General features: G+C 59.8%; 3 protein-coding genes across 5 annotated transcripts; all 3 read left to right on the top strand.

Annotated features, from left to right (window-relative positions):
• Window positions 1-904: 904 nt before the first annotated feature.
• On the top strand, window positions 905-2712 carry GOLT1A (golgi transport 1A). Its single transcript, XM_037410832.1, is given in 6 exon segments — window positions 905-991; window positions 1594-1632; window positions 1635-1684; window positions 1793-1971; window positions 2135-2198; window positions 2384-2712. Coding segments are annotated over 6 exon segments (396 nt in total). The 5' UTR covers window positions 905-966; the 3' UTR covers window positions 2423-2712.
• A 1836-nt stretch (window positions 2713-4548) lies between these two features.
• REN (renin) lies at window positions 4549-13789 on the top strand. The gene is given in 12 exon segments (XM_037410741.1): window positions 4549-4555; window positions 4761-4912; window positions 4915-5002; window positions 9200-9378; window positions 9544-9667; window positions 9960-10078; window positions 10258-10454; window positions 11251-11259; window positions 11653-11775; window positions 12330-12474; window positions 12595-12693; window positions 13119-13789. Coding segments are annotated over 12 exon segments (1404 nt in total). The 3' UTR covers window positions 13281-13789.
• A 3660-nt stretch (window positions 13790-17449) lies between these two features.
• Window positions 17450-26805, top strand: ETNK2 (ethanolamine kinase 2). Of its 3 annotated transcripts, XM_037410301.1 has the most exons (10): window positions 17598-17679; window positions 17977-18021; window positions 18323-21125; window positions 21579-21838; window positions 22346-22483; window positions 23675-23817; window positions 23921-24004; window positions 24428-24597; window positions 25295-25368; window positions 25539-26805. In XM_037410301.1, the coding sequence occupies exons 4-10, from the start codon at window positions 21633-21635 to the stop codon at window positions 25609-25611; spliced, it is 888 nt and encodes a 295-aa protein (XP_037266198.1). In that variant the 5' UTR covers window positions 17598-17679; window positions 17977-18021; window positions 18323-21125; window positions 21579-21632; the 3' UTR covers window positions 25612-26805. The 3 variants fall into 3 exon arrangements, with proteins under 3 accessions (XP_037266196.1, XP_037266197.1, XP_037266198.1); XM_037410300.1 differs by lacking the exon at window positions 17977-18021 and having other exon boundaries at window positions 17579-17679; XM_037410299.1 differs by lacking the exons at window positions 17977-18021; window positions 18323-21125 and having other exon boundaries at window positions 17450-17679.
• Window positions 26806-27061: the final 256 nt, after the last annotated feature.

Below are 27061 nucleotides of genomic sequence, written 5' to 3'. Positions count from 1 at the left end.
TTTCTGGGGTTTTTTGCTAGTGTTAGAGAAATAAAAGTATCTAAGAAACAACAAGGTGTCCGTGTCTTTCGTCTAGAGGTGACCTCGGATAACAATTTTAATATTAGGCCAAAGAGATGACAGATGAATGGCTATAGCATCTCCACAGGCAAGGAAGGGTCTCACCTCGCCCATAGCTCACTCCAGGGCTGGTGGCACCTTCTCCTCCCTCTCCCTGTTTTGGGGGGTTCGCTGTCCTGGTGGAGTTTATTTTACCTGTAGCTGCTCGGTAGCCAGCTCTCACGGAGGGATAAAACCCACATTTGTACCTGGCAAGTTTGTATAAAGGCCAAGGAATAAAGCAGATGGTTTGTAAGTAGCTGGTACGTGGAGCTGGTCCCTGCGGGCTTTCTCGAGGGATGTGGGTGCAGAGGTCCCAGGGGTGACATGTGCCACACAGGGACCCTGCGTTGCAGGTCTGGCTGAGCCATCAGCCCTGCACTGGGCAGCAAACTGGGGGGGCAGGGGCACAGCGGATGCCAGAGCTCCCCTCCAGCCTGGCTGCCAGCTGGGACCGACCCTCCTGCCCCGTGCGATGCTCGGTGAGGATGCTGCAGGGAGCTGTGCGTGCAGCACCCAGGCCTGTGCGGGGCTCCCTCCCAGCCGGGGGGTCACGGTGCCCCGGGTACCACTCAGACACCCCACGGGACACCACAGCTGTGTGCACCCCCCTTTTGGGATCCGCTCCAAGCACTGCCCATCCCTTCCCAGGGACAACTGCAGGGAGGGCAGGGACCAGTGGCCACCAGCCCTTATGTGTCACCCTGCAGCGATGCCCAGCCACTGTGTCCCCCCCAAAAGAGGTGCTGCCACTGCAGGGCAGGCACTGCCGGGATGTTAATGATTTGCACGATGACGTGGGGACTAAAGGCCTTTCCAAGGGTCACTGCCGGGAAGGCACCCTCGCCCAGCCCCGCTGCCAGCAACATGGTGTCTCTGACCGACTTCCAGCGTAAGTGGGTGGGCAGGGGGTGGCCGTGTCCCGGCAGCGATGCCCCTCCCTGTGGACCAGGGCACACTGTGGGGGGTGCTCCGCAGCACTGAGCCCAGGAAGCTGCGGGCTGGGGGGGCGGGGGTGATGGCAAGCCCCATGCTGGGGCAGGGGGGGGACACGGTGGGAGCCCTGCCAGGACACGGGGGGCAGGCAGGGCTGGGTGTGGGGACCAGCACTGGGGTCCTGCAGAGCCCCCCATCTGCCCAGGTCTGCAGCAGAACAGCAAGCAGGGAGAAACATCTCCAGCCTCACCCACCGGCTCCCTGCACCAACACCCTTCGTGCCACTATTCAGAAAAAATGTTGGAAATGGTCTTCCCATTTATTTTTTTCTTTATGGTTTATCCCGTATCCAGAAGCCCAGATGGGTTTTCTAGGGTACTGACAGACTCCCCCAAGGCTTGGGCAGATTGAAAGGCTGTTTCTAAGCTTTGGAGAGAAATCCAAAGCACATTTCTGGGAGGGAATGAGCCAGAAAGTTGCTGAGGAGCACAACTGCAGCTCGAGGTGGGACATGAGCCATGTGCCCAAGCCTCCGTCTCAGCTCTCCCGTCTCCACAGGGATCGGTGTGGGACTGGTTGGCTTCGGCCTCTTCTTTGTCCTTTTGGGATGCTCTTGTACTTCGACTCAGTGCTCCTGGCCTTTGGGAACGTGAGTACAGTGGGGCTGTGACTCCCGCAGCAGGCACTGACGCCCAGGATGGAGCAAAGGGTCCACCTGGGCAGGGCTCCTCTGACCTGCTCCCCTGCATCCTCCCAGATCCTCTTCCTCTCTGGCTTGGTCTTCATCATCGGCTTCAGGAGGACCTTCACCTTCTTCTTCCAGCGGCCAAAGCTGAAGGGCACCAGCTTCTTCCTCGGGGGGGTCCTCATCGTCCTGCTGCGGTGGCCTCTCCTGGGCATGCTGCTGGAGGCTTATGGCTTCATCACCCTCTTCAGGTCCGTCCCACAGCACCCGGCCATCCCGGCACGGCATGGGTATCCCGGCCTGAGGAGCTGGGGCTGGGGATCTTTGTGTCCTGCAGCCCTGGGCAGAGCCCCCGTTGCTCCCAATAGCAAAATTCTGGCACGGATATTAACAGAAACTTTTGTTTTGACACAGGAGTTTTTTCCCAGTGGCTTTTGGGTTTTTGGGCTCGCTGGTAAACATCCCTGTGCTGAGCAAGGTAAGCAGGGTGCTGGGCACAGTTCGCAGGGGCTGGTGTGACCCTTAGGGTTTGCAATCCTTGGGTGATATCCATCCCAATTGCCATGGTTGGGACCAGACAGGGAAAGCCATCGCAGCCTCCCCGCACCCCCCAGGGATGCAGTGAAGGATTTTCATGCTGATCAGGATTTATCCCTCTTGCAGCTCCTGCAGAAGGTGGGAGACAGCGGCTCCGTGGTGTGACCTGTGAGATAGGCTGGATCGCTGGAGATGGGATGGCACAAGCGAGCACTGGGTCCAGCTCTCCCACGGTGGGCTGCTGCCTCTCAGCCCTGGGACCCTCAGTGCTGGTCGGAGCCACCCCTGCTCCGGGGACGGTGCCTCACCGCCCTGTGGGGCTCCCACAGGAGCTCCTGAGCAAGGCTCCGGGGACCAAGCACTGTGCCAGGCAGGCTTCTGGACGTATTAGCATTATTTTATTCTTTCTGTCTTCCCCTGTGGAAAGATTTAATTAAAATTGTGTCTGAGACTGAGCTCAGACTGTGCTCCTTTCCTGTGGCTCAAGGCTTGCTCCAGCTCTGGCATCTCCTAATGTCACCAAGAGCATCATGGCCACGGCTGGAGGCGGCCCAGGGACCTTCCCATGGCCATGACTGGAGGTGGCACAAGGACCTTCCCATCGCCACAGCTGGAGGTGGCACAAGGACCTTCCCATGGCCATGACTGGAGGTGGCACAAGGACCTTCCCATCGCCGCAGCTGGAGGTGGCACAAGGACCTTCCCATGGCCATGACTGGAGGTGGCACAAGGACCTTCCCATTGCCACGGCTGGAGGTGGCCCAGGGACCTTCCCATGGCCATGACTGGAGGTGGCCCAGGGACCTTCCCATGGCCATGACTGGAGGTGGCATGGGGACCTTCTGGTGGCCGTGGCTCCCGGCTGCCCTTGCCATGAGCTCCAGCTGGCTCGGTCAGCCCTGGCTTACAGGCAGGGGCAGTGGCATTGCCTTCCCATGCGTCCCGCAGGGATGTGGGCTGCAGAGGGCAGAGCCCAGGGAGCCACGGGAGAGGGCAGAGAAGGTTAGGAAAACACCCATTAGACCACATTAACATTTCATGACCTGATCAGAGGAGAGTAAATTATCCTGTTCAAATTCAGCGACCATGAAAAAGCAAATGACATCTGGGGTTATTAATTAATTGAGAGATGCTGGGGTGGGAGGGGGGACCTGGAGCAAATCCACGGAGTTACAGTGCTGACATCTCTGAGCACTATGGGCCAGGACTTGCATTTCCCATAGACCCGTTTCCTGTGGGATGAGGTCGGGACGGAGCAGAGCTGGACCCGATGGCTGCTGCCTGGCTGGCCGGAGCTGGTGGGAGCCACAGCAGCGGTGGTGGACACTGGGACAGCTCTGCCGGGGTTTGAGCCAGGGCAACATCTCCAGCACCTGATGCCCACCCCAATGCCAGCGTGGGTGCTGGGGGAGCTGGCTGCTACCCATCACCTGGATGTCTGCACCACTCTGGAGATCCCATGGCTTACGCCGCAGGGGGGATCCAGCCCTATCCACTGGCATTCAAAGCACCTTTTCATCTGCTGTGCATCCTCGCAGCCCCAGCACACCTCCTGGGAGGGCAATGGGAAGCTGCTGCTTTCCAGCCTGTTCCTGCAGGGACAGAAAGGGGCTGTTCTGGGTGGCTGCTGGGGTCCCATCACATGGCATCACCTACCATGTCCCCTCTGTGTCCTCTCTGCAGCTGATTTGACCTCAAGAACCGTTCAGGCCCAGGTACATCAGGTGCTTTTAAACACTGCTCGAGGCAGGACCTGTGCTGCTGGATGCTCTGGGGGACGAGCATCTCCCGGTGTGAGAGGCTGGCTGCTTGCAGGGAGACCTTCATGGCCGGCAGGAATCTGAGGACAGCACAAAGCTCTCCTAGCTTAATGTCAGATGATTCTAAAGAAGCTATTTTTTTCGGGCTGCAGAAACTCCTCTCCCTAGGAGCACAGCCGGCACTGCCAGAGAACTGGTTGGATAACTCAGCGGGTCTGTGCGATCAGAGACACGAGCTGAATGGATGTGAGCCAGGTTTCTATGAGCACTTGGGAAGCCGGGTGCAAGCAAAAGTTTAATTAAACCAAGGCAATCACATCAAAGCTGGTCCCTGTGCAGATACTCTTCTTAACTTGCAAGAATTAATTAATGAGTTTGAGTTAAACCTGTTCCCTCTTGATGGAAGCGCAGCCTGATTGAGCTGGTGGCTGTGCCTGTTGGCGCTTAGCAGGCACCGCACCGGTGCCCAGGTTTGCGGTGGGTTTGCACCAGGTGAAAGCAGAGCTGGGAACTGCTCTGGCTGCTCAGGTGATGTGCAGTAACTCATCTGAGCACCCAAACCCCAGCCCAGCAGCCAGGCTGAGCCCTGGGTTACAGACGATGAGCTCCCCAGCAGGGATAAATCAGGGCAGCCCCTTCCCCAAGTTGGGGATGGTTGCTTTTGGATCCCTGAGGGGGTCTGGCTCAGGGGAAGAGGCTCCCTTGCTGCTGGTTTTGAGGGGGTGCCTTTACTTTGGGTGCAGATTGCAGCAGAAGGCTCTGGGGAAGGGGTAAGAAGAGCCAGCAGCTTCCCGGCATCAGCTTGGCTGTGGGCAGGAGGAAGGTAGATGGGGGTCCAGCCCTGCTGGTATCAGGGCCAGCTTTGATGATAAAGCAGAGGGGTCTGGAGCAGAGCTGGGCAGCTACTTGTGGAGGAGGGATGGGAGAGGGAGGATGAGCTTGGACATCGTGGGAGTGAGGGCTGCAGCCTCTCTGATGCCTATCTGTGATTCCTGTCTTTGCTTTACCCTAGCTGAGCCTCATACCTGGGCTGCACAGCAACTTTTCCTGGCCATGTTTTGTCTTTGGGACTTCACCAGAAGAAAGAGGAATGGTACCAGAGATGTTCTGTGCAAGATAAGGTGATTCCCATGCTTTAACGCCCCATCTCTCTGGCAGCAAGCATGGATGAGCAGGGTGTGCACTCTGGGTGCTGTAAGGTGCTGTCACTTCACCCTGCTGGGAAAATCAAGTCAGGATGGAGCACCATCCCTGGGTGGCTGTGAATGATGCTTCCCATCAGGCTCCAAAATGAGCTAGGGAAAGGCTGTGAGCTGCCTCTGGGATGGAGCAGGCAGCAGCAAGCCAGAGCTCCTCTCCCCAGCTTGCATTGCTGAAGCTTATTGCAGGGGAATATTTTCCCTTTTGTTCAGTAAATTGCTATTTCAATGTGCCCTGCCAGAGCAGTTTTGGTTTCAAGCAAACACTTTGGGTGAAGCCCTGGCTCTGCTGACGTCAATGGCTGAATTCCCCCAGTGCTGGTGCCATCCAGAGCCTCCTCCAAGTCCTTCCCAAAAGTTGCTTTTACGCTCGACCTCTTCAGTCATCCAAAACAAGGATCCTCACAAGCCTCATGTGTTTTTACTAGCAACAAAGTCAAGGATGAGAAAAGTGTGTAAAATGTGTGGGAAGGACAGAAATGTGCTTACCTTCTCGTACTGCTTTAAAAGATCCCTCAAGAAATAAGGCTCTTCAGTGAAACTGGCTAAGATTCCATTTAGAGAGGGAAGTACTTAATATTTCAAATTTTATTTTAAGAAACGCACTTGTTCAGCCTAACGCTAGAGGAATGCATTTATCTTTCAGGAAAGCATTTGTTTCTTTCTGGAAAGCATTTTCCTTGATTTTCCCCTCTTAGCTTAATTGTTCAACTCCTTGAAAGCAGGCAGGGAAATAACTTAAGAGCGTTCCCCTGCTATTTCCAGATGAGCAGCTCTTTATGGGATGTGTAATTGTAGGAAACCCCAGCCCTCTGCAGCAAACTGCAGCAGGTTTCCCACAGCAGTGCAGGAACTGAGCGGGGAGATTGCACCCATGTTACCTTCAGTCATCGCAAATTCAGGTTAAGTGATGCTTTGGTTAGAGCTGCCTGATGCTTTGAGGCTGCGTGGGGAGCCTTGAGCATCTTCCCTGCAAGGCTGGGTCTCCTGGAGGGCTGGAGATGAAATCAGTGTGGTCCCAGGGCTGGCTGATGTCCCTGTGGCCATCCTTCCCGGAGCCTGGTCCTCGGTAGGGCTCCTTCCCCATCACCTGGTTCCTATGACCCTGTGCACAAAACCACCCCTTGCAGGTGATTTAAAGCCCTGTGTCAGGTCTTTACGTTGCTGCTCCTGTGCACCAGCTGCTCATCCCTGCTCGCTGCTGACGGAGGTAACTGGAAAATGCCTTGCAGGGATTTTCCTTGTATGGGGGAAGGTGCTGAGGGGCATCCTGGAGCCCTGGTGCTGCCAGCGAGCAGGTCAGCCTCAGGGCTAGCACTGGCCACTGCAAGGCAACAGCCCTCAGTTCTCTGAGGGGCTTGGGTAAGTTGGTTTTGTCTGTTTATGCCTTGGTTTCCCTTCCAAGGGGTTTGTGGTGCCATTCCCTTGGCATGGGGTTGTCATCCTCGAGGATGTGGGATGTGCTGTCATCCTCCAGGACCGGAACAGGCTGGTGCTGCCTTTCCCCTGGGACTCCCCGTCCTCTGCCCTTCCCAGCTGCATCCCGCTCCAAGCTGCCCCATGGGAGTGGGGTCCATCTGTCCCTCCTAGGCGAAAGCCATGCCCAGAGCATCTGATGCTCCTCAGAGCTCCTGCAGGTGTGCCTCCCCTTGGCCCTGGGTTGAAGGGCAGCTGGAAGCACTGGAGTCCCATGGTCCTGCATCCTGAGACCACTTTCCCCCTCTTTCTTTTGGACTCGCACTACAGCCCCGGGCTCTCCTTTGGGGAGCAGTGCTTGGCAAAGCAGGCAGAGCCCATGCGATGCCCCGGGATGGGGATTTACGTCTGGTGGCTCCTCGCCAGGCTCTCTCTCGCATCACTGTGGCTCCTGACCTCTGCACCTCGCTGCAACCTGCGCCGGGGCACGAGGCTCCCCCGAGTGACGCAGCGCTGGAGCCCAGCGTGGGAAAAGACGTCAGGGCGCGGGGGAGCGGGGCTGCGACCTGTGGGGCACAGCCTGGGTGCCCGCAGAGGTCAGCCTTCCCCTGGCCCCAAGGACTGCGGCTAAATTCCCACAGGGGAAGGAGGCACTAAAGCCCTGGGTCTGGGGGCAAAGCTGTCTGCAGCCTGTGGGGTGTCCCCCTTCGTGGCCCCTGGGTAAGGGTGACAGCAGTGCCCTAAACAAATCCCGTCTGCAACGGGAGCATGCTGGCGTGATTACGTAGCTGGGGGTTTTGAGGCGGGGGCAAGTGTGTTGTCAGGTTTCTTCCAAGAACATTTTTATTGCTTTTGCAACCATTTCCCACCAAGGTTCCCTGAGGTCAGGCTCTGGGCTGGGAGCCACAGGGCCTGATCCAGCACCCACCACCCTGGGCTGGGCACTGCTTGAGGAAGCACAGCCGTGTGTGAGCTGGGGGCCAGCGATGCACCTTGTAGCAAGGAGTCCCCAAGCTGAGGGTTTTGAACAGCATCTCCCTTCCAAAACACAGGGCAGGGCTGGGCACAGCGGCTCGGGTACCCAGAGCCACGCTGAGCTCCTCTTGTCCTGTGCAAGGTAAGGAATGGAGTGTTCTTCCCTACCGTGGTGTGCCTGGCCAGGCTGGGGAAACTTGTACCTTGATCCAGTATAGTATGCAACAACTGCAATGAGTTTAGCTGTTCTCTGCTCCAGGCTCTGCGTTAAGGCTTTGTTCCCTCACTGCCTTAGCCGAGCTGGGGGGTTGTTTCCCCCTTGCTGTGCTCAGAGCAGCCCCCACAAGGGCAGTGGGGTCTGGTGGGTTTGCAGTTGGCGTCTGCGTGGCCGAGGGGGTTGTGGCTGAGCGCCCTTTGCTGTTCCCAATCCCAGGCCTTTGGGGAAGGGCAAATCTGGTTCCTCTGCAGCATGGAGCCTGGGGACATCTCCTTGGCCAGACTGCCATCTAGACCTGAGCCACCACCACCTGCATCAGCATCACCCACCAGCTCTCCTGATTGACACCACCAGGCATTTGGCCCGTGGCCTGCACACAGTTAGCGATAGCCAGGCGCTGACACGTAGCAATGCTATTAACCGCAAGGAGCGTGGGCTCACGGCTCCCAGCTATTCACAGCTCCCCTTGCCAGCCGTGCCTGTCAGCCATGCCCACCTGCTGCTGGGCACGGGGCTCTTTCAGCCATGCCACCCTCCGGCAGGGACTGTCACAGCCAGCATCCAGCCACCTGCCCTTGGTGCTGCCCATGGGATCCTCAGCCCTCCCCCGGCCAGCGGGGAGGAGAAACCCACAGGGATGCAGAAACACAGGCTATAAAAGCATCCTCCCCTTTGGGATGCAACTAAGCAGCTGGCAAAGGAGGCGGCTGCCCTGGGAGAACGCGATGCCGGCAGGACACAGCAGGAGGGTGCAGCAGTATCTGGTGGTCTTGACCATGACCTGGGGTGCCAGCTTCTTCCCCTCGCCAGCCCAGGCTTTGCAGAGGTAGCAGGCGTGCGTGTTGCGGGTGGCCCGTGGTGTGCTGGGTCTCACCGTCTCCCCTTGTTCCTGGGTGCTTGGGCTGGTGCTGAGGGCTGAAGGGCTCTCCTCCTGCTGCAGCCATGCTGGGAGATCCCTTTCCTCCTCCTTGTCTTCCCTGCACTAGCACACCTGCTCTTCCTTGCTCCTCTCCCTCTCTCCCCTTGAGCACCGCATGGCTCAGCAGCATCCTGGTCTCCAAATAACCAAGGAGGCCAAGATGAGCGTTTCATTTGTAAAGCAAACGAGCCAAGCGTGGGGCTGGGCTCAGCCCGGGGGTGGCTGCCCGCTGTGGGTAGATGCCTCCTGCAGCAGCCACCCCCCGTGGGGTCCCCGCCCTGAGTGGGCTGTGATGCATCCCCCCATCCCCGGGGCCGGTGTGGGGCTGGCAGCCCCACGGCGTGGGGAGCTGCTGCCATCTAGAGCCACCTGGCTGGATTTCCCAGGGCAGGAATGCTGGGCGGGGGATGGGGGAGGGGGGTGTGTGTCTTCTGCGGGTGCTCCCTGGCCCCCCAGCCCTGCCCTCGCCCCCCGGCAGGATCGCGCTGCGGGGGATGCCCTCCATCCGCCAGACGCTGCAGGAGATGGGCATGAAGGTGTCCGACGTCTTCCCCGAGCTGAGGCAGAGCAGGCGCAGCGGGGTGGTCGCCCCCCGAAACGGGACAGCCCCCACCCTCCTCACTAACTACCTGGATGTGAGTGTCTCCCTGCGTGGGGGGCTTGTCACCCCAACACAGCCCCGCACCCCCCGAGTCCCACCCGCTGCACCCCACGGTGCGTTCGCTGCCACGTCTGTGGGACCCCCCTGCCCTGCCTGAGCTGTGCCCCCCGGGATGCTCCCCATGCCGTCCTTCTTCCAGACCCAGTATTTCGGCGAGATCAGCATCGGTACCCCCGCGCAGACCTTCAAGGTGGTCTTTGACACGGGCTCGGCCAACCTGTGGGTGCCATCCTACAAGTGCTCCCCCCTTTACAGTGCCTGCGGTGAGTACGGGGGCATGGCCCGCCACGGGGTTGGGGCTGACGCCCCCCCAACCTCAGCTCCAGCTTCAGCTCAGTGACCGTAGACGAGTCCCTCCGTCTCAAGGGCTGCTCAGAGCGGGCTGGCATGGCTGTCTTTGCATGAGGGGGGGGTGGTCTGCCACTGTCAGGTCCCCTGGCACTGGGGCAAGGTGGGTTCATCACCCCACGGAGGCTGGGGGAGTAGAGACCCTCAGCCGGTCCTGCTCCTGCTGCCTCACTCGCGTTCTTTGATGCACCTTCTCCTTCTCCCCAGTTTCCCACAGCCGCTACGACTCCTCCAAGTCTCGGACGTACGTAGCCAACGGCACGGGCTTCGCCATCCGCTACGGGACGGGGAGCGTCAAAGGCTTCCTCAGCCAGGACATCGTCATGGTACGTGCGTGTCCTGAATTTGCAGACCTGGAGCTGCTGGCTCAGCAAGGAGATGTCCGCGTGTGGCTCTGCTCACCCATATGAGCACCCCTGGTTACCCCAAGAGTGGGGGGGGGGGGGGGCTCTTTGGGGGATTTAGCCCCCCAGCTCCCTGCACAGATGCTTGTGCCCTTCCCCAGGTGTCAGACATCCCCATCATCCAGGTCTTTGCCGAGGCGACAGCGCTGCCTGCCTTCCCCTTCATCTTTGCCAGGTTTGATGGGGTGCTGGGGATGGGCTACCCCAGCCAGGCCATCGACGGCATCACCCCTGTCTTCGACCGGATCCTCTCCCAGCAGATCCTCAAGGAGGACGTCTTCTCTGTCTACTACAGCCGGTGGGTCTTATGGGGAGCAGGTGCCAGGGCTGGGGAGGTGTTTGCGGGGCAAGGCATGGGCATTGCAGCCACGGCAGTGCTGGGTTTGCACCTCGGGATTGGGAAAGAGCCATGGCTGAGGCTGCGGGACCTGGTGGGGGTGGGGGGCAGGAGCACGTTGAGGATGCCTGGAGGAGCTGGGGTGAAATGAGGCGGCACAAGAGGCAGAGCCAGGTGGATGCTTATCTGGAGCTGCTGGGCAGGGAGTGCCGAGGCCGGGAACGGCTGCTCCCTGCTCGTTTGTCACTGTCGGATTGCACAAAGTCACCAGCTCTGCTAGTGGGGCTGGAGCAATCGCAGCCGGGAGTGGATTTAGCGCTTCACCTACAGGCAAAATAATAATAAATCAAAAAATCACCAAAAATCTATTGAAAAACCTGCACAAACAGCCAAACTTTTCATTTCCTACCCCAAACTGTTGTGCCCCAGCATCTGTTCTCCCTGCAGCACCAATACCTGCAGGAGCAGTGGGTAGATGGGCCCCATCCTGGCAGAGCAGGAATGCTGCCCCCCAGCCCCAGCAGTCCCCAGTGGCCCCACTGGCAAGTGCAGTGACAAACAGACCCACAAACTCATGCTTCAAGCAGGCATGGTACCTCTTCACCTCAGCTGAGGGTGGATACATCAATAACGAACAAAACCTAACGACGCTGGCTGCAACTGCAGCCTCATCTGGGTGCCGCTTGGGTGCCCTTGGCACCCCAGGGATACAGCTGCTCTCGGCCCCCAGGCTTACGGAGCATCTCTTTCTTTGCAGAGCTTCGAAGTAAGAAGACACAAAGCACGAGCGCTCTCAGGACAGCACCCACTAACAGCCACCCGTGCACCCCAGGGCGGGTCAGCAGCCCCTGCTCCCACTGCCAGGCACTGGTCCATGGGAGCTCACGCGCCGCAGCAGCCCTGTGCCGGGCTCTGCCCACATGCCTGCCCCACACAGGAGCCAGCACCCACCTGCTCAGATGCCTCTGCATGTGGCACCCCCTCTCCTGCGGGCTCTTGCACCCCTCTGAACTAACTCGGGGTTTCTTCTGCTCCAACTCGCTCTCCTCCGCTGCTAACCGGGTCAGCAGAGCCTCACGGCTGGGGCTGGTCCCTTCCCACTGGTTTTTTCAGGGACAGGAGCCGAGGGGGAATCACTCCGCTGTGTTTTGCACCCTAGGAACATGCCTCTCAAACCTGGGGGGGAAATAATCTTCGGGGGCAGCGACCCAGCCTACTACACCGGGGACTTCCACTACCTGAACGTCAGCAAGAGCGGCTACTGGCAGATCAGCATGAAGGGGTGAGGGCAGGGAGCAGCACCGGGCCACATCCTGCAAAGACCCCTGGGTGGGCGAGGGTGGGCCTGGGAAAAGCTTGCCGGGTGGTGGGGAAGGTGGTCCATGGGGATTTCACTCGGTGTTGCTGGTGAATGCTTTCCCCTCTGGAGGGGAGCAGGTTCCTCCAGAATTGCATCTCCAGGCTCAGCCAGGAGGGAGCTGGGGAATGCGGAGGGGGTGGCACCGTGGGCTGATTCAGCTTGGAAGCTGCAGTGGAAGAGTTTAACCCCCTTTAGTCCTGCAGAAGGAGTGTGAGGCACTGAAACAATTCCGCTTTGTTTCATTTAAAAAAAAAACAAAACAAAACAAACCCACACATGACAAAGCTTAGCCTTCACATTTGAGAAGCTTGAAGGGAGGATTCCCGGTGCTCCTGGAGAGTCCGGAGGCACTGGGAGCAGCACATGCTCTGCCCAGCCAGTGATCCCTGCACAAAGATGTGGCACCCATGGCCCTGGGAGCCAAGCTGTGGTCACCATGGGACACTCAGGGTCACCCCCCTCCCCTCCGGCTCCAGGGTGTCCGTAGGGGCTGAAATCCTGTTCTGCAAGGAAGGCTGTTCAGTGGCCATCGACACAGGAGCATCCTACATCACCGGCCCAGCCGGCCCCATCTCCGTGCTGATGAAAGCCATCGGGGCAGCAGAAATGGCCGAAGGAGAGGTGAGTAAAGCCCCCCCTCTGCCCTGCTCCACGTGCCCACCACCTGCCGCCTCAGCTGTCTGTACCCCAGCCCACCCCCGTCCCAGCAAATGAACTCAGCGCTGTCTCCTCCTCCTGCAGTATGTGGTGGACTGTAACCAAGTCCCTCAGCTGCCCAACATCTCCTTCCACCTGGGCGGGAAGGCCTACGTGCTCAGTGGCTCAGCCTACATCCTTCGGGTAAGCTGCATCCCTCCGTGCGGGGCGGGAGGGCAGCTCCCCCCAGGCTGGGTGCATCTGATGGGGAGAGCAGTGCATCTCGGGGTACAGGTCTCCTGCAGCACCCTGCGCCCTCCTGACTCCCCTAAAGCAGCTGAGATGAGCCCCAGAATGATGCTTCTTGGTTTTCCCCACACCCTTCTGTTTGGCAGAGGTGTCTGGATGAGCCAGACCAAGCTGTCGCTGCTTCCTTGGGTGGTTTGGGGGAGATTTGAGGTGAGCAGCAAAGAGCAGAGAAAGGGAGGGATCCTCCTTCCCGGAGGAAGGAACGTCGAGGCCAAGCGGAGGGTGCTGAGCTGGGGATCCCAGCCCTTCCTCAGGCAGGCTGCAGTAGGGATCTGCCTCCTGGCATCTCCCTCACTGTGTGGCTCTCCTCCTCTTTGCAGCAATCCCAGTACGGGGAGGATATCTGCGTGGTGGCTTTCTCAGGGCTGGACATCCCACCCCCGGCTGGTCCCCTCTGGATCCTGGGCGCCAGCTTCATCGGGCACTATTACACCAAATTCGACCGGCGCAACAACCGCATCGGCTTTGCCACAGCCCGCTGATGGCTGAGGGGGGAGCTGGGGAGAGGGATGAGGGAGCCAGCCTGGAGGCAAAGATACCACCAAGAAGAAATGGTTTGAAGTGCAAACGAAAGCCGAATTTCCTTACAGCTCAGCCACCTCCTCTCTTTACCGAAGCAACTGCAAAACCTCACCTTCTCCCACTCCAAAACCCCCGCTCTGCTTCCCGAGAGTCTCTGCTGCTGGGGAGAACTGAGCCTTCAACGCGCCTTCTGGAGAGCGTGTTCAGTTTGGAAATCAAAGCGGGATCCTACGTCCGGAGGGAGCTGCACCTCCAGCGACTTTCAGGGTGATGTGCAATAGTACAACTGGCATGCAGCGAGCTGCTGCTGGCGTGGAGGTGCTCGCAGGTTGCAGACAGACGGAGGAGGGATGATCTGTTACGCTTCGTGCTATTCTTTAAATGGGAGAAAAATAATCTGGCTGTGTTTGAAGATAGTTGTAGCTGGTGTTAACTCTACCCCTCTTCATGATTTTAATATTAAACAGTCTTAGAGCAACGGGACCCTGTCTAAATGCTTGTTCTTGCAGAGGGGAGAGATCAGACACTTTTATTAAGAGAACTGGATGACGAGTGTCCCTCTTCTAGGATCCACCACTGCATTTATACCCTTCCCTGTTTCATAAGAGCGAAACACCCTCCCAGCTAGTGCCACAGCATCTATATGCAGGCAAATCAGGGTCTTTTCAAACAGCAAACAAGCTCTTTCTGCAGGAGATGAGCTGCTGTGTGAGCTCCCCATGCCTCGACCTGCCTTCCCATGGGGGGGGTCAGGACCACTGGTGGCACCTGTGGGGACAGGGAGAGGGTGAATGTCTGCTCTGCTGCTCTTCGGGGAGGGGAAGGTGCCTGTGGGTCTGATTAAGGCTGGCTGACTTTGTCCCACCAGGAAGGCAGCTCTTGCTGCCCCAGTGCCTGGATCTGTTTTCATTGCCACGCTGGCTCCAGCTAACAACTAGAGGCTTGTCTCTGTCCTGGCCATGTGCAGAGATGCTCAGCAGGAGCATGCCGGAGCTGTGAGCCCCGTGCCAGCTGGCCCAGCAGGAGAGGCAGACCAGTGCTCCCAGCCGGAGGCTGACATTTCCAGTTCTGCAGGAGAGCTGTGGTACTTCAAGTTACAGCAGTAAATCCAGGCGCTCCGCGATGCCAAGCAGTTTGCCACGCACCCTCATCCCTAGCTCCACTAGCTCAGGTGCTGTGACTGCTTGTGGTCCACGGCCGAGCCCTGGGAAACGTGCCTGTAAAGCAGAGCACACTTGGGCTTCTGGAGCAGAGCCTGGAGCAAGCCACCATCTGAGCGTCATCGCTCGCAGAAGCTTCTCATCCTCATTTCTGCAACCAGTGATGACTTCGGATGAATTCCCAGTGCTGCCTGGAAGCGCAAGCTGACACGAGCTGCCTCTCAGGCTGCAGGGATGGTTGGGAGAGGGATGCTCCTGCCAGCACCGAAACAGTGGCTGCTGGGTGACCTTTCCAGCCAGGTAGGCAGCAGCCCCCACTCTGCTGGCCAGCCCTCCCCCTCCCAGCACGGCACCTTGTCCCTGCCCTGCCCCACGGAGTGGCAGCGTGGCCTTACAGCACAGAGGATGTGGCTAAAGGGGTGTTTGTCCCTCCCAGGGGGGTCTCCGCAGCCACAAAAAAACTCAACGTTGGGGTGCACAACCCCGGGTCTCCTGGGACAGGAAATTCAAGGCACCCAACGAGGTTACTTGTTTCTTTCCTTTGCCTCCTGATCCATCACCTCCAACACGGGGGCAAGGGGAGCAGCGGCAACGGCTCTGGGGGGCCCGGGGGGTGGCGGGAAGGGGCCCCAGCGGTCAGTGTATCTTGCTTTCATCCAGCGTTTCCTGAGCACACCCGGGCGCTCCAGGCAGCTGCTCATCAGCACAGGAAACCCGAGGGGCTGGGAAGCAGGGGCAGCGCGGGCAGGGAGGGCAGAGCTGCCCAGAGACCCCTTGGCGAGGGGGGATCTGCACAGCTCAGCACTGGAGCTACAGCCCAGCCTCTCCACGACCTTCTGGCCATACAGGGATGCTGGCAAGCTTCTCCCCTTCCTTCCCCCTGCAGGGAAACCCTCCGCTCAGAAATAACGAAGCCTCCTCTGTCCTATTCTACACCACCATTTGGTGTGGAGATAGAGCCCACACTTCTCTCTGGTCTGGAGAAGGCTCCATGTCAGCTTGCAAAAGCACCGGGTGACCTAAGCCCCCACGCTGGCTTCTGCCTACATGGTCAGGCTGGCCTAAAATAGGATGTTTTTCCAGTTCTGTTCCCCTTCAGCACATTGGGAGGGAAAAATGCCTGGGCTGCTTGCAGTGCTGCTCCTGGGCCCCTTAAGCCAGTTTATTAACACCTCTAATCGCCTGCGCCCCGGCAATTTCCTCGTGGCTGCTGCGCCGTCTGGCTGCGAGGCACGGCCAGCGTGCAACCACCCCGTATTAACACTTGTGATCGTTACGGGCAAGCAATTAGGCCACGCTCAGCCCAGCAAAGCGGCGGGAGTAATTATGACCATCCTATTAAAACTGACTATATTTAGAAACGCGGGGAACTGGCTGGATATTATTTAATAATTTTTTTTGTCCCCTTCCCTAAATGATTTTCCCCAAGTCTCCATGGTCCATTTAGCTGGTTTCGGCCGCAGCCGGCTGTAAACTTTGGAGGGGGCGTTCTCCGCTCCGAGTCATGTGCAGTTGTTATTTCCTTTGATAATTAAGCCAGGTCGGAGCGGTGTCAGCGGGCTGCGGGGGGCTGTGCCGACGGGCGAGTCGTGCTTTATCTTTAACATCCAAACCTCTCCCCAGCCCACCTATAAATCCCATATGGGGGTCAGCGCTGGGTGGGTGATGCGGTAATAGGGCTGGTGAGGCCAGAGGGGGGGAGCATCCCTCCTGGAGCCCAGGATGCTGCCAGCACATCCTGGGGTGCAGCTCATGTGTGGCATCCCCGTCCTTTTTAACCCAGATCCCAAAGGGATTGGGGGGGGGGGCTATGCAGAGCCCCCCTGGATGGCTGGGGGGCTCTGGGTGGCGGGTACTGGCAGCAGGTGCAGCAGGTTGGGGGATCCTGTGCAGGTCCCGGCGTGGGTCCTGGTGTGGGGCTGGTGTGGGTGCCAGTGCAGGTCCCAGTGCAGGGCTGGTGTCGGTGCCAGTGCAAGGCCAGTGTTAGTCCCAGTGTGGGGCTGGTGTGGGTGTCAGTGTGGGTCCCAGTGCAGGTGCTGGTGCTGGTACAGGGGCCGGTGCCAGGGTTGCCGTGGGTGCGGGTGCCGTTATGGGTCCCGGTGTGGAGCCAGTGTGGGTGCAGGTGCAGGTCCCAGTGTGAGGCTGGTGTCGGTGCCAGTGCAAGTCTGGTGTCAGTCCCAGTGTAGGGCTGGTGTGGGTGCCAGTGTGGGTCCCAGTGCAGGTGCCTGTGTGGGTGCTGGTGCAGAGATGGTGTAGGGGCTGGTGCAGGGCTGATGCAGGTCCCAGTGCAGGGTTGGTGTGGGTGTGGGTGCCATTATGGGTCCCGGTGTGGAGCCAGTGTGGGTGCTGGTGCAGGTCCCAGTGTGGGGCTGGTTTCGGTCCTGGTGTGGGTCCCAGTGCAGGTGTGGGTCCTGGTCCCAGTATGGGTCCTGGTGCTGATGCGGATCCCGGTGTGGATGCGGTCCCGGTGCGGGTGCGGATCTCGGGTACGGATGCGGGTCCCGGTACGGATGCGGGTCCGGGTGCGGATGCGGGTCCCGGTATGGATGCGGATCGGGGTGTGGATGCGGATCCTGGTGCTGGTGCGGGTCCCGGTACGGATGCGGATCCGGGTGTGGATGCGGATCCTGGTGCTGGTGCTGGTGCGGGTCCCGGTACGGATGCGGATCCGGGTGTGGATCCCGGTGAGGGTGCGTGTCCCGGTGCGGTTGCGGATCCCGGTGCCGGTGCAGGTGCGGATCCCGGTGCGCGTCCCGGTGCGGATGCCGATCCCGGTGCGGGTGCGAATCCTGGTGAGGGTGCGGGTCCGGGTGCCGGTGCGGGTCCGGGTGCGGATCCCGGTGCCGGTGCGGGTGCGGGTCCCGCTGACCTCACAATGCGGGCGGGCTGCCGGGGAGGCGGGCGGCGGGGGGCGGGCCGGTGACTCATGGCTTCCCAGCGGCGGGCGGCTCCTCCCCGCGGCCGCCGGCCCCGCGGCAGCCCCCGGCACATGGGCCGCGGCTCCGGCAGCGCGGAGCTGGGCATGGCCGCGCCGCCCGGCCGCTGCCCCGACTGCCCGGGGCCGGAGCGGGGCGGCGGGGGGGCCCCCGCCGTGCCCCACCTCGGCATTGCGGTGGACGAGGGCGACGTGCTGCCCGGGGCGCTGCGGCTCATGCGGGAGCTGAGACCCGGCTGGGAGCCGGCCAGGGTGAAGACCAAGGTACGCCCTGCCGGGATGGGGGGGAGCCTGCGGGGACCCCCCCTCCCCCCGCCGCAGCCCCGCGCATCCCCCGCAGGGATGGTCCGAGGGAGCTGCAGAGCCCGTTGGGGGGTCTAGGGTCCGCCCGCGCGGGGCTGTGGGGCTCCCCCCGGGGTGCTATAGGGCGCGCCCTGGGGCACCTATAGCGCTCGCTCTGGGGGGGGTGTAAGGTCCACGTGGGGGTGGTTGTACGACCCACCATGGGGGCTATAGGACCTGCCAAGGAGGGTGCAACGTCCTGTGTGTGTCCCCCCCCAGTTCTCCCCTCCACTCTCGGAGCGTAACCGGCACCGATGTGCAAAGGTGTGACACAGACACCACCCACCACCACCCCCCTGCAGGCTTTGGGGACCCCTCGGGCAGCCACTGAGCGGTGGCTGCGAATGCAAGGGTGTCCCCAGGGTCCCTCGAGGCTGCCGAGGTGGGTGCAGGCTAGGGGGCTGCTGGGGTGGCAGCCTGCACTGCTGGGCCCCCCACCCCGAGCCCCTCCTGCAGGTGCTGCACCCCTGCCTGCACCCGGTGCTGTCGGGCCCCTGCTTGCAGGAGTAGCTGCTCCTGGGAGCAGGTCTCGCTTGGGTTACTTGTTGGTTTGCACCTTTGCCAGGTCGCATGGGCTGCGTGCAGGTTCAGCCGGGAGCGGGGATTCAGCGCTGGGCTCCTTGCACGGGACAGGGCTTTGCCGTCCGGAGCTTGGCAGGGCTTTGCTGCAGCGGCTGGAAGAGCGGGGCTGGCAGCTGCCTGACGTGGGGGTCCCCTTTCCTCTCCTCACCTCCACCCAGGGGTGTCAGGTCTGCGGTGGAAACACAAGGCTGGTGGTACCTGTGCCCTCACCGGGCTCCGGGCACGGGAAGGTAGCGGAGCTGGATGCGCTTAAACATGTACACGTGTGTATGCATGTCCTCCGAAGGCACACGCTTCCAGTGTGCCTGGAGCGTCATTAAAAATGTATTAATAGCCAAGTGTAATTAAATACAAGAAGCTGCAGGAAAATACATATGAAAGGGCAGATGGCAATGGGCAGGAAGCTGGGAGCTGGAGTTCCTCAGAGCACATAGTTCAGGGGCAGGAAATCTCCCGGGCTCCGAGCAGCACCGAGCACAGAATCAGTGGCAATGGTTGTTTGAGAATGACCCCAGCTCTTTGGTATCCAGGCTTTCTCCAGGCACATCGGAGGGGGTCAGTGTTCAACAGCAGCTTGTGTGTGCGTGCGTGTGGTTTTAATTTAAAAAAAAAAAAAAAAAAAAAAAAAAAAGGCGAAAAAAAACCCCTTCAGCAGTTAGGGGGGGGATTGGAATCTCCAGTTGTGTTTCCCTTCACTGCTATGGCAAGAGCTGTTCGGGAGGAGACTGGAGCGGTGCACTGGTGCTCAGCTGGTTCCTATTAGCGTTCCTGTTCACTTTCCTCCACGCACTGGAGTGGTGCCCGGCTCACACCACCTCGTTGCACGGTGTCAGTGCACAGCTGCTTGCAGGGGCTGTACCAGGCTGCGCTGGTGACACAGGAAAATCTCCTGGTGCTTGGGGCAGGGTGTGGAAGATGGGAAGAAGGCTCTGGGTGCTCGGCCTCCCCTGCCTGCCCTCTTCTTACTGGGGTCTTCAAGCCCCTGAGCTCTGGGTTGTGCCAGCTTTCACCGGGCTCCCACTCCTCATCCTTTAAGCTCTGTCCCTGGGTAGAAGCATCTCCGTACGGAGAAGGCACGGGCGGTATCGGTGAGTCAGCCAGCCACGCTGTCAGGGAAGCACTCACTCCTCCATCCCTCATCTGGTAATAAGAAGAGCAGCAGCAATATGGAGCCAAACCCCTGCTAGGACCCCGGTGGGGCTGGATTTTTTTTTAGCCCCACTTTGGCAACAAGGTGCCCTGCTGCAGTCTGGCCCGGGGCTGTTGGCCACCTCTCGGGATGGGGAGCAGTGCTGGGGGTGCCTGTACGCGGAGGCGGCCAATGTGCAGTGCTTTGGGAATGCCGAGGGGTCTTCCAGGGTGTCCGATGGAGCTGCTTTGCTTCGGCACCTTTGCACAGGGCTTGGGTCTCACATTTCATTGCTGCAGGGCTCCTGGTGTGGAGTCAACGCTCGCTTTTCCCCACTCCCTGCTGTCATACAGCTGCAGTAGGGAAGGATCTAGGCTGGTAGCAGCGCTACAGCCCTGCTGATAGCTGGCTGTGCTTTAGATCCACAAGGAATAGCACCGGGCATCTCCCAAGCAGCCATGCTCACTCCTCGGGAGCTGGAGGAGCTGCTGCCGCCTCCAAACCAGTGTGCGTGTCTGCAGGTTGCTGACGAACCACGTGTGAGCCTCCAAAGTTAGCAGCCTGGAATTCAGGGGGGATAAGGCTCAGTAATCCCGTTAAACCCACTGAAAAGGGCTGATCGGGCTTGTTGGGCAGGAAAACAAAGCAGCGCAAGGACTTCGCAGGTGAGGCAGTGCTGAGCATCTCGATGTGGAGCTGGTCACCTGCGGCTGATGTGTGCATGGCTGATGGAGCGCACTGGCCCCAGGGTGCACTGTCTTCTACATGGATGGGCCACGTCACCTTCGGCTTGCTGAATTTCTGGCCTCTGGGGCCTGGCAGGACAAGGAGAGGAGAGAGCCAAACGTGGCACAGTGGTGGAAACACAGATTATCTGCCCTGGGAAAAGCAGCTCAGCTCCTTGAGAAGGTTCAGTCCGCCCCAGCTGCAGCTGAGGGGCAGCAGCCCGCCAGCGATGTGATGGCTGGCTCGCCGCTTGCCGTGCTCACCCCAAATCCAACACCAGCCAGCTGTGTAACGAGGGCTGTTAGCACCGTCTAACTTTGGGTGTCTCATTCCAGTGCTTTGAGTTTCCCTCAGGAGGCTGCATGGGGAGCCCTATATATAGGCACCCTATATAGGAGTGTGAGTTGCTGAGTGGGATGTCTAAAATTATCTGTCCCACCCCCAAGCACCGCTGCTGCCATAGCACGTGCCCTCGCCTCCCTCCTGCTCCACCAGCATCACACTTGCTCCAGCTCCCTGAACCCAAAGGGGATGAAGAAAACACTTTCAGGGGAGCAGCGGCACCCCGGCATGCTCGGCCTCGGCGCCAGGCAGGCACCACATGGGGCTGAGCATCCTGCCGGTGCAGGGGGGGCGATGGGGCAGTGGTTTCCCCTGGGGCAATGGCTGGAGGCAACTGAAATTGCTGCGGGATGGGAAGAGGAGCCTGACGCAGGCGGCAGCGGTGGCAGCAGCCCCTGCATGTGCGTGGGCAGGCGGCCAAGCCGGGGTGACGGGAGAACAAAACTCTCTTTCCATCTGTGAGGAGCCGTCAGAGCAATGACATGAGACGTCCCCAGCAGAGACATCCCTGCCTATCAGCGACCCAGCCCTGTGGGGAGGGTCAGGAGGAGGAGATGGGGTGGTGGTGTTTGCTCCACGTTGTTTGCTGGTGGGTTTGGTGTTTTGGTTTGGGTTTTTTTTTTTTTCATTTTGTGCCAAAAGATTTATGCTGATTACTTGGGAGTGATTCCCAGGGCCGCTCAGGTGCCAAACGTGCTGGCAGCACATCTGGCCTGAGCTATTCCTGAACTCCCAAGTGGGAAATGGCAGGATTTCCACCCAAACCACCAACCTGGTGCAGCTGAAGCCTCATGCCTGTGGCCCCATGCAGAGCCCCAGTTTGCACCTGAGCCTCAAGGCCTTGCAAACTCGTGTCACCTGCCAGGGGAGCTTTTCTGGCTGCTGTGGGCACTGCTGCTTTGTGCTTCCTTTTGCCCGTTGCCGCCTTTGCCACCTTGCTGTGTCCCGGGGGTCTGCTGTTGGGAAGGGGTTTTTCCCCCACTCCCGGCTGGCGTGGCAGGGATGTACAGGCATCGGCTCTGCTGCCCTTCTCCCCCTCCAGCTCTTCACCGATGGCATCACCAACAAGCTGGTGGCCTGCTACACGGACGAGGGCATGGCAGACGCGGTGCTGGTCCGTGTCTACGGCAGGAAGACGGAGCTGTTCGTGGACCGGGAGACAGAGCTGAGGAACTTCCAGGTGCTGCGTGCCCATGGCTGCGCCCCCGACCTCTACTGCGCCTTCCAGAATGGGCTCTGCTACCAGTTCCTGCCGGGCATCGCGCTGGGACCCGACCACGTGCGGGACCCTCACATCTTCAGGTGGGCAGGACTCCCACATCCTTGGGGGTGTGGGTCATGGCGGGGGGGGGGGGGGCACTGTGCTTCTCCAGGCACGAGGGGGTTGCCCCATGTTCCTGGCTGTCCCCCTCATTGCCTGTGCTCCAGATGGGTGCTCGAGCATCGCTGATGTGCACAAATCTGGGTGGTGCTGGGTGATACATGGGCCAAACTGCAGCTGGGTTTATCACCGTGGGGTTTTTTAAAGCATCCCTTTTTGGTGGAGAGAGATTTCACGGGAACCACGGCTTTTATCTGAACTTGCCTGGAAAGGCAAATGCTGCTTTTGACGCAGACAGGGTCTTGAAGCGCTTCAGAGGCTTGCAGCTGAGGTGGAGGGGGGTTCAGCTGTGCTGACCCTGCGTTTTTTAAACATGACTTTTGGGGTCCCCCCAGTCAAGACGTCTCAAGGCTGGCTTTGAGGAGCGCTCCTCTCGGGAGCTCTGCTACACGGCCACCTCTCACCCCCATATCTGTGCTCCCTTCCAGGCTGGTGGCCCAGGAGATGGCCCGGGTACATGCCATCCACGCCAACGGGAGCCTCCCCAAGCCCATCCTCTGGCAGAAGCTGCACAAATACCTCACCCTCGTGAAGACGGATCTCAGCCCAAAGGTATCCAACCCCAGGTAAAGGCAGAGGGATCCCAAAGAGCCAGGCTCTGGCATGGGCATCCGCTGCCCACCCATCTCTAAGTCTTCCCCATACAGGACCGGGGGAAGAGCCCCGGTTCCCAGGTAAAGCCTCTGTGGGACTCTGGGATCGGTGAGCAGGGCTGGGGATGCTGTTGGGGCTGGATCTGGCCACGTAGCTGCTTCTGGATCACGATCCCTCTGTGAGCAAACTCGTGGCCAAGCCATCAAGAGCAGGTGGGATGGAGGCATCTCCGTGCACCTCCCGGTCCCCTTCCCCCTGCCAGTGTGGGGGTGACTTTTGCTGTGCTAGAGCAGACACAGCTCTGGCTTGTGTCTGTACAGCACCCAGGCAGGATCCGGCCCGAGCCAGAGACTCCCACCTGCTGTAATAATTTGCCTCCTCCTCCCTGCAAACCTAGCCTGCATTTTAAACCCTTCCTAGAAGAAGCTGAAGCTCAAGACCTTCATACGGAGGGGATCTGAGCAGCAAGGTTGAGCTGACATTGGAGGGGATGCTAGAAACCCAGTATAGATTGAAACAGCCAGTTCCCACTTCAAACCAGTTCATCCCACCTCTGGGAGCCTGGGGTTTGTGCCAGGGTGTCTGGGAAGGATGCGGGCAGCCCCAAGAGGTGGTGGAGGTGAAAGAACCTGAAGGCAAGCAAATAATTAACCTGTTCCCTGAGCAGCAGTGGCGGGACGCAGGGCTTTTCTCAGACTTTACCCAAGCCTGCACCTTTGGTGCAGCCCAGTAGGTAATGATTAACTGGCTCTCTTCTTGGAACTGAAACTTCTGAGGTTACTGAGAAGGGTGCATGCCCTGGCAGAGTCCAAAAAAATTCCCGTTGCCTGGGGTTTAGCTGGGCGCTTTGGGAGTGAGCACTGGGGGCTCGGTGGCTGGTTGGGTGATTTTAGGGGCTGGATGCGGGTGTTAGTGGGGAGAAGGGAAGGGCTGAAGCTGCACCATGGCATCGTCCAGGCTCCCTGGGTACCACGCAGCATGTCAGAGGATGTCTGAGCCAAACCTGGCCTCCCCACCAAAAACGGCCCCATTAGCCCTGCTTTGCATCACTGATGAGTTCATTTATAAAATGCACAGAGGGAAGCAGGGGGCAACGCCACCCCTCTGCCCCCGAGGGAGGTTCCCCATGAGCAGAAGTGATTCCACCCCATCCCCTTCCCCAGCCTCCAGCAGGACGTGCCCAGCCTGGAGATGCTTGAACATGAGCTGGCCTGGATGAAGGAAACTCTCTCCCAGCTGGGGTCCCCCGTCGTGCTTTGCCACAACGACCTGCTCTGCAAGAACATCATCTATGACGGGACACAAGGTGTGTGGCAGCAGCTTTGCACACCCAGTGGAGGGGTCTGTCCCTCGCCCACCTCCCCGGGGGCAGGCAGCTCCATCTCCAGCCCCTGCCGTTGCCTCCACAGAGCACGTTCGCTTCATAGACTACGAGTACACTGGCTACAACTACCAGGCTTTCGACATTGGAAACCACTTTAATGAGTTTGCAGGTGAGTCGGGCTCCTCTCCATGGCACTGAAGGTGGCCCCCCACAGCTGCAGCAGTTTCCCCAGGGTCTCCCCATCCCTGGGGATGAAGGAGGCAGTTGCATCCCCAGTCCTATAGTGAGAAATTGGGCAGCTTCTCCTTGGGCTGCCCGGGGTTAGAGTGATGTGCAAGGGAGGGTCTCTGCTGCTGCTGGGATGCTGCTGGGATGCTGCTGGGATGCAATGCCTGCCTGAGCCCTGCTCTTACGCATGCAAGGACTGGATGGGTGCCTCAGACCAGCGGGTTGATCCCCAACTTGTGCAACCCTGGAGCTGCAGGGGTTTTTGCTCACCTGGTCGTGCATGAGAGCCCCCACAGTCACATTGCTTTGCCCTGGAGAAACCCTCTGGCCCCCTGGGCATGGCTGACCCCCGCTCCCCTCGCAGGCGTGAAGGAGGTGGATTACCGCCTCTACCCCAGCAAGGAGACCCAGCTGCAGTGGCTGCGCTCCTACCTGCAGGCCTACAAGCAGCTCACCCAGGGGGACCGAGGAGGCACGGGGGTGTCTGAGGAAGAGCTGGAGGCTCTCTACGTGCAAGTGAACAAGTTTTCTTTGGTGAGTGGTGGAGGTGGGCAGGAGCCAGCCCCTCTCGAGGGCTGCCTGTGGGATGGGGGTTTTCTTTGCTCTTGGGTGAGCTGGGGTTTCATGCTGCAGTTCAGCTGGTGAGGATGGGGGTGCAGGTGCCAGCCTGGGGGCACCTGGGGCACCTGGGGCAGGAGGCCACCCCAAAGAGCTCAGTTGCAGAGGCACTGAGCCCCTAGGCACAGTCAAAGATAGCGCTGGCTGCCTGCCATCCCACCGACACATGCCAAGGGACAGCGTGTCTCTGATCGCTGTGGCCTTGGGCTTCCCTTCAGAGAAGCCGGGCACAGCTGAGCATGAGGAAATCCTCTTTGGTAAATGCCATGGGCAGGTGGAGCCAATTTTCTGGAAACTTAAGGGCAAAATATCAGCTGGTTTCCTGGCTGGAGCTGCCAGGAGGGACATCTCGGCTGCGAATGCAGAGGCTGGTACCCTGAGCATGCTGTGTGGCTGTTCAGTATCCTTCCTGCTGGCATCCCTCACCCGGGCTGGGATCAGACTCCAGAGGGTATAAAAATACACATGTGGGCCAGCCCCAGCTGGCTGCCACTCCGTGTCCTGTCGTCACAGCCGCGGGACTCCTGGGACCCGGCCAGGAGAGGCACAAGTGACTCGTCCTGCAGGCAGGGATGCTCCGGCCCGTTTCTGATCCTTGTTTTGTCTGTTGCAGGCATCCCATTTCCTCTGGGGATGCTGGGGCCTGATCCAGGATAAATACTCTACCATAGACTTTAACTTCTTAAGGTGAGTCTGCCGGGGCTGGGGACATTTGCTCCAGTAGCAGTTCAGTGTGAAATGGCTGGAGCAAGAGGATCCCAGTGGTCCCTCCATGCTGAAAGGATCCTCTGCAGCCAGGGGACACAGGACTGGGGGGACGAGCATCTTACGTCTGCCCCCCTCTCCTCTCTTGGCAGATATGCAAAGCTAAGGTTTAAAGAGTACTTCAAGATGAAGCCGGTGGTCACAGCCCTGCAGATCTCTAAATAGCATCTCCAGCCTGTGAGACCCTGAGCTATTTTGTCCTTGCTGCGTCCACAGCCCTCGCATCCCCCTTGCCCCTTCCCCACCCCAGCCGGGGGCGAGGGCAGGTCCTGATGGTGGGAAGGGGAAGGAGAGGAGCTCTGACCCAGCCACCGATTAAAGGAGACCCTGGACATACCTGAGACTGGACCATGAGATGCTAGAGAGGACCACGGCCTCGGAGAGGCCCCTACCTACGCAAGGAAGCCTTACCATCGCCTTAACACCGAGCCCCGGCTTGGCCCCAGTGCCCGGCGGGTCCGTGCTTTGCTGGCACTGCTGCTGCTTGGCTCGGCACCCAGTTTGCTCCCTCTGTGCTGTCCCCAGGGGTGGAAACGGGTTCCCCCCCCAATCTGCTCAGGAGCCCCCAGAGCTGCCCAGTTGTTTTTGCTGCCCCAATGCACACGCTGTGCCCATTGCTGCTCCTGCTGTCCCCTCTTGCCCTGCCTGCTCCATCCCACTTGGGCTGCCACCCCCAACCCAGCACCTTCCTTGGGTCAGTATTGATCCTGGGCTTGGGGCTGTCTCTGAGCTTGGGGCCCTTTCCATGAGCAGTAGGTGTTGCGGCACTCCGGCTCGGATGGTGCAAAGCAGCACGGGGCAGCAACAGCCATGAGCCACGTGGGCTTGTGACCAGCAGGCGCTGGGTGCCTGCACCCCCTGCGATGGGTTCAGCCCACAGCTGACTCCGCTTTTACCCCCTGACCATGGTCTCCCAAACCTCACAGCATCCTGTGCTGCTCTGCCTTCCCCACCTCCGCCGGGGCCAGGGGGGGTCGGTCCTGCCCCTCATGGACACCATCCCTGTGCTCCTCTCTTTGCGGTGTCCCTCTGTGGGACGCCCCAGACGGAGGCTGAACTGAGCTGACCTGCTCCATGAGCAGCGTCATCCCCTGTCGGCACTCAGCTGCTCCCCCATCACAGGTCCCTGAGGGCAATCCTGGCCTGCTGAGCACTGCCCAGCTCGTGACAGTTGTTGTGCATCAGTCGAGGGGTGGAATCAGACCTCTCTGCCCCTGCCTGGGCTGCTGGGTGAGTGGTGCGGGGACAAGGTGGCCGTCCCCTCCATATGGGCACAGGAACCTTCCCCAGCAAGAACTGGAACTGTTGTTGCATCTGGTGTTTCTTTTGGTGCAAAATAAAAGCTGCTGCTAGCTGGAAGTGGGGGGTGGCAGATCTGTGGGGATGGGTGCAGGACCTGTGCCAGAGTGGGGTGACATCCCTGGGAGTGCACCCAGCCCTTCTGCTGCGGGTGGGGTGGGCTGATGATGTCCCCTCATGCTTCTGAGCTCCTTTCAGGTGCTGCAGGGGACCAACAGCCATGCAGCATGGGAGGGTGTTTGCATGCAGCGCTCGCTGGCTCTTCCCCACGCGCAGCAGCTGCTGGGGCTTCTTGTCCTGGAGCGATGCCCTGGGG

The sequence above is a fragment of the Falco rusticolus genome, chromosome 17, assembly GCF_015220075.1.
Source record: "Falco rusticolus isolate bFalRus1 chromosome 17, bFalRus1.pri, whole genome shotgun sequence".
Taxonomy (NCBI): Eukaryota; Metazoa; Chordata; class Aves; order Falconiformes; family Falconidae; genus Falco; species Falco rusticolus.
Note: the sequence above shows the minus strand (reverse complement) of the source record. Positions and strands in the feature narration are given on the sequence as shown.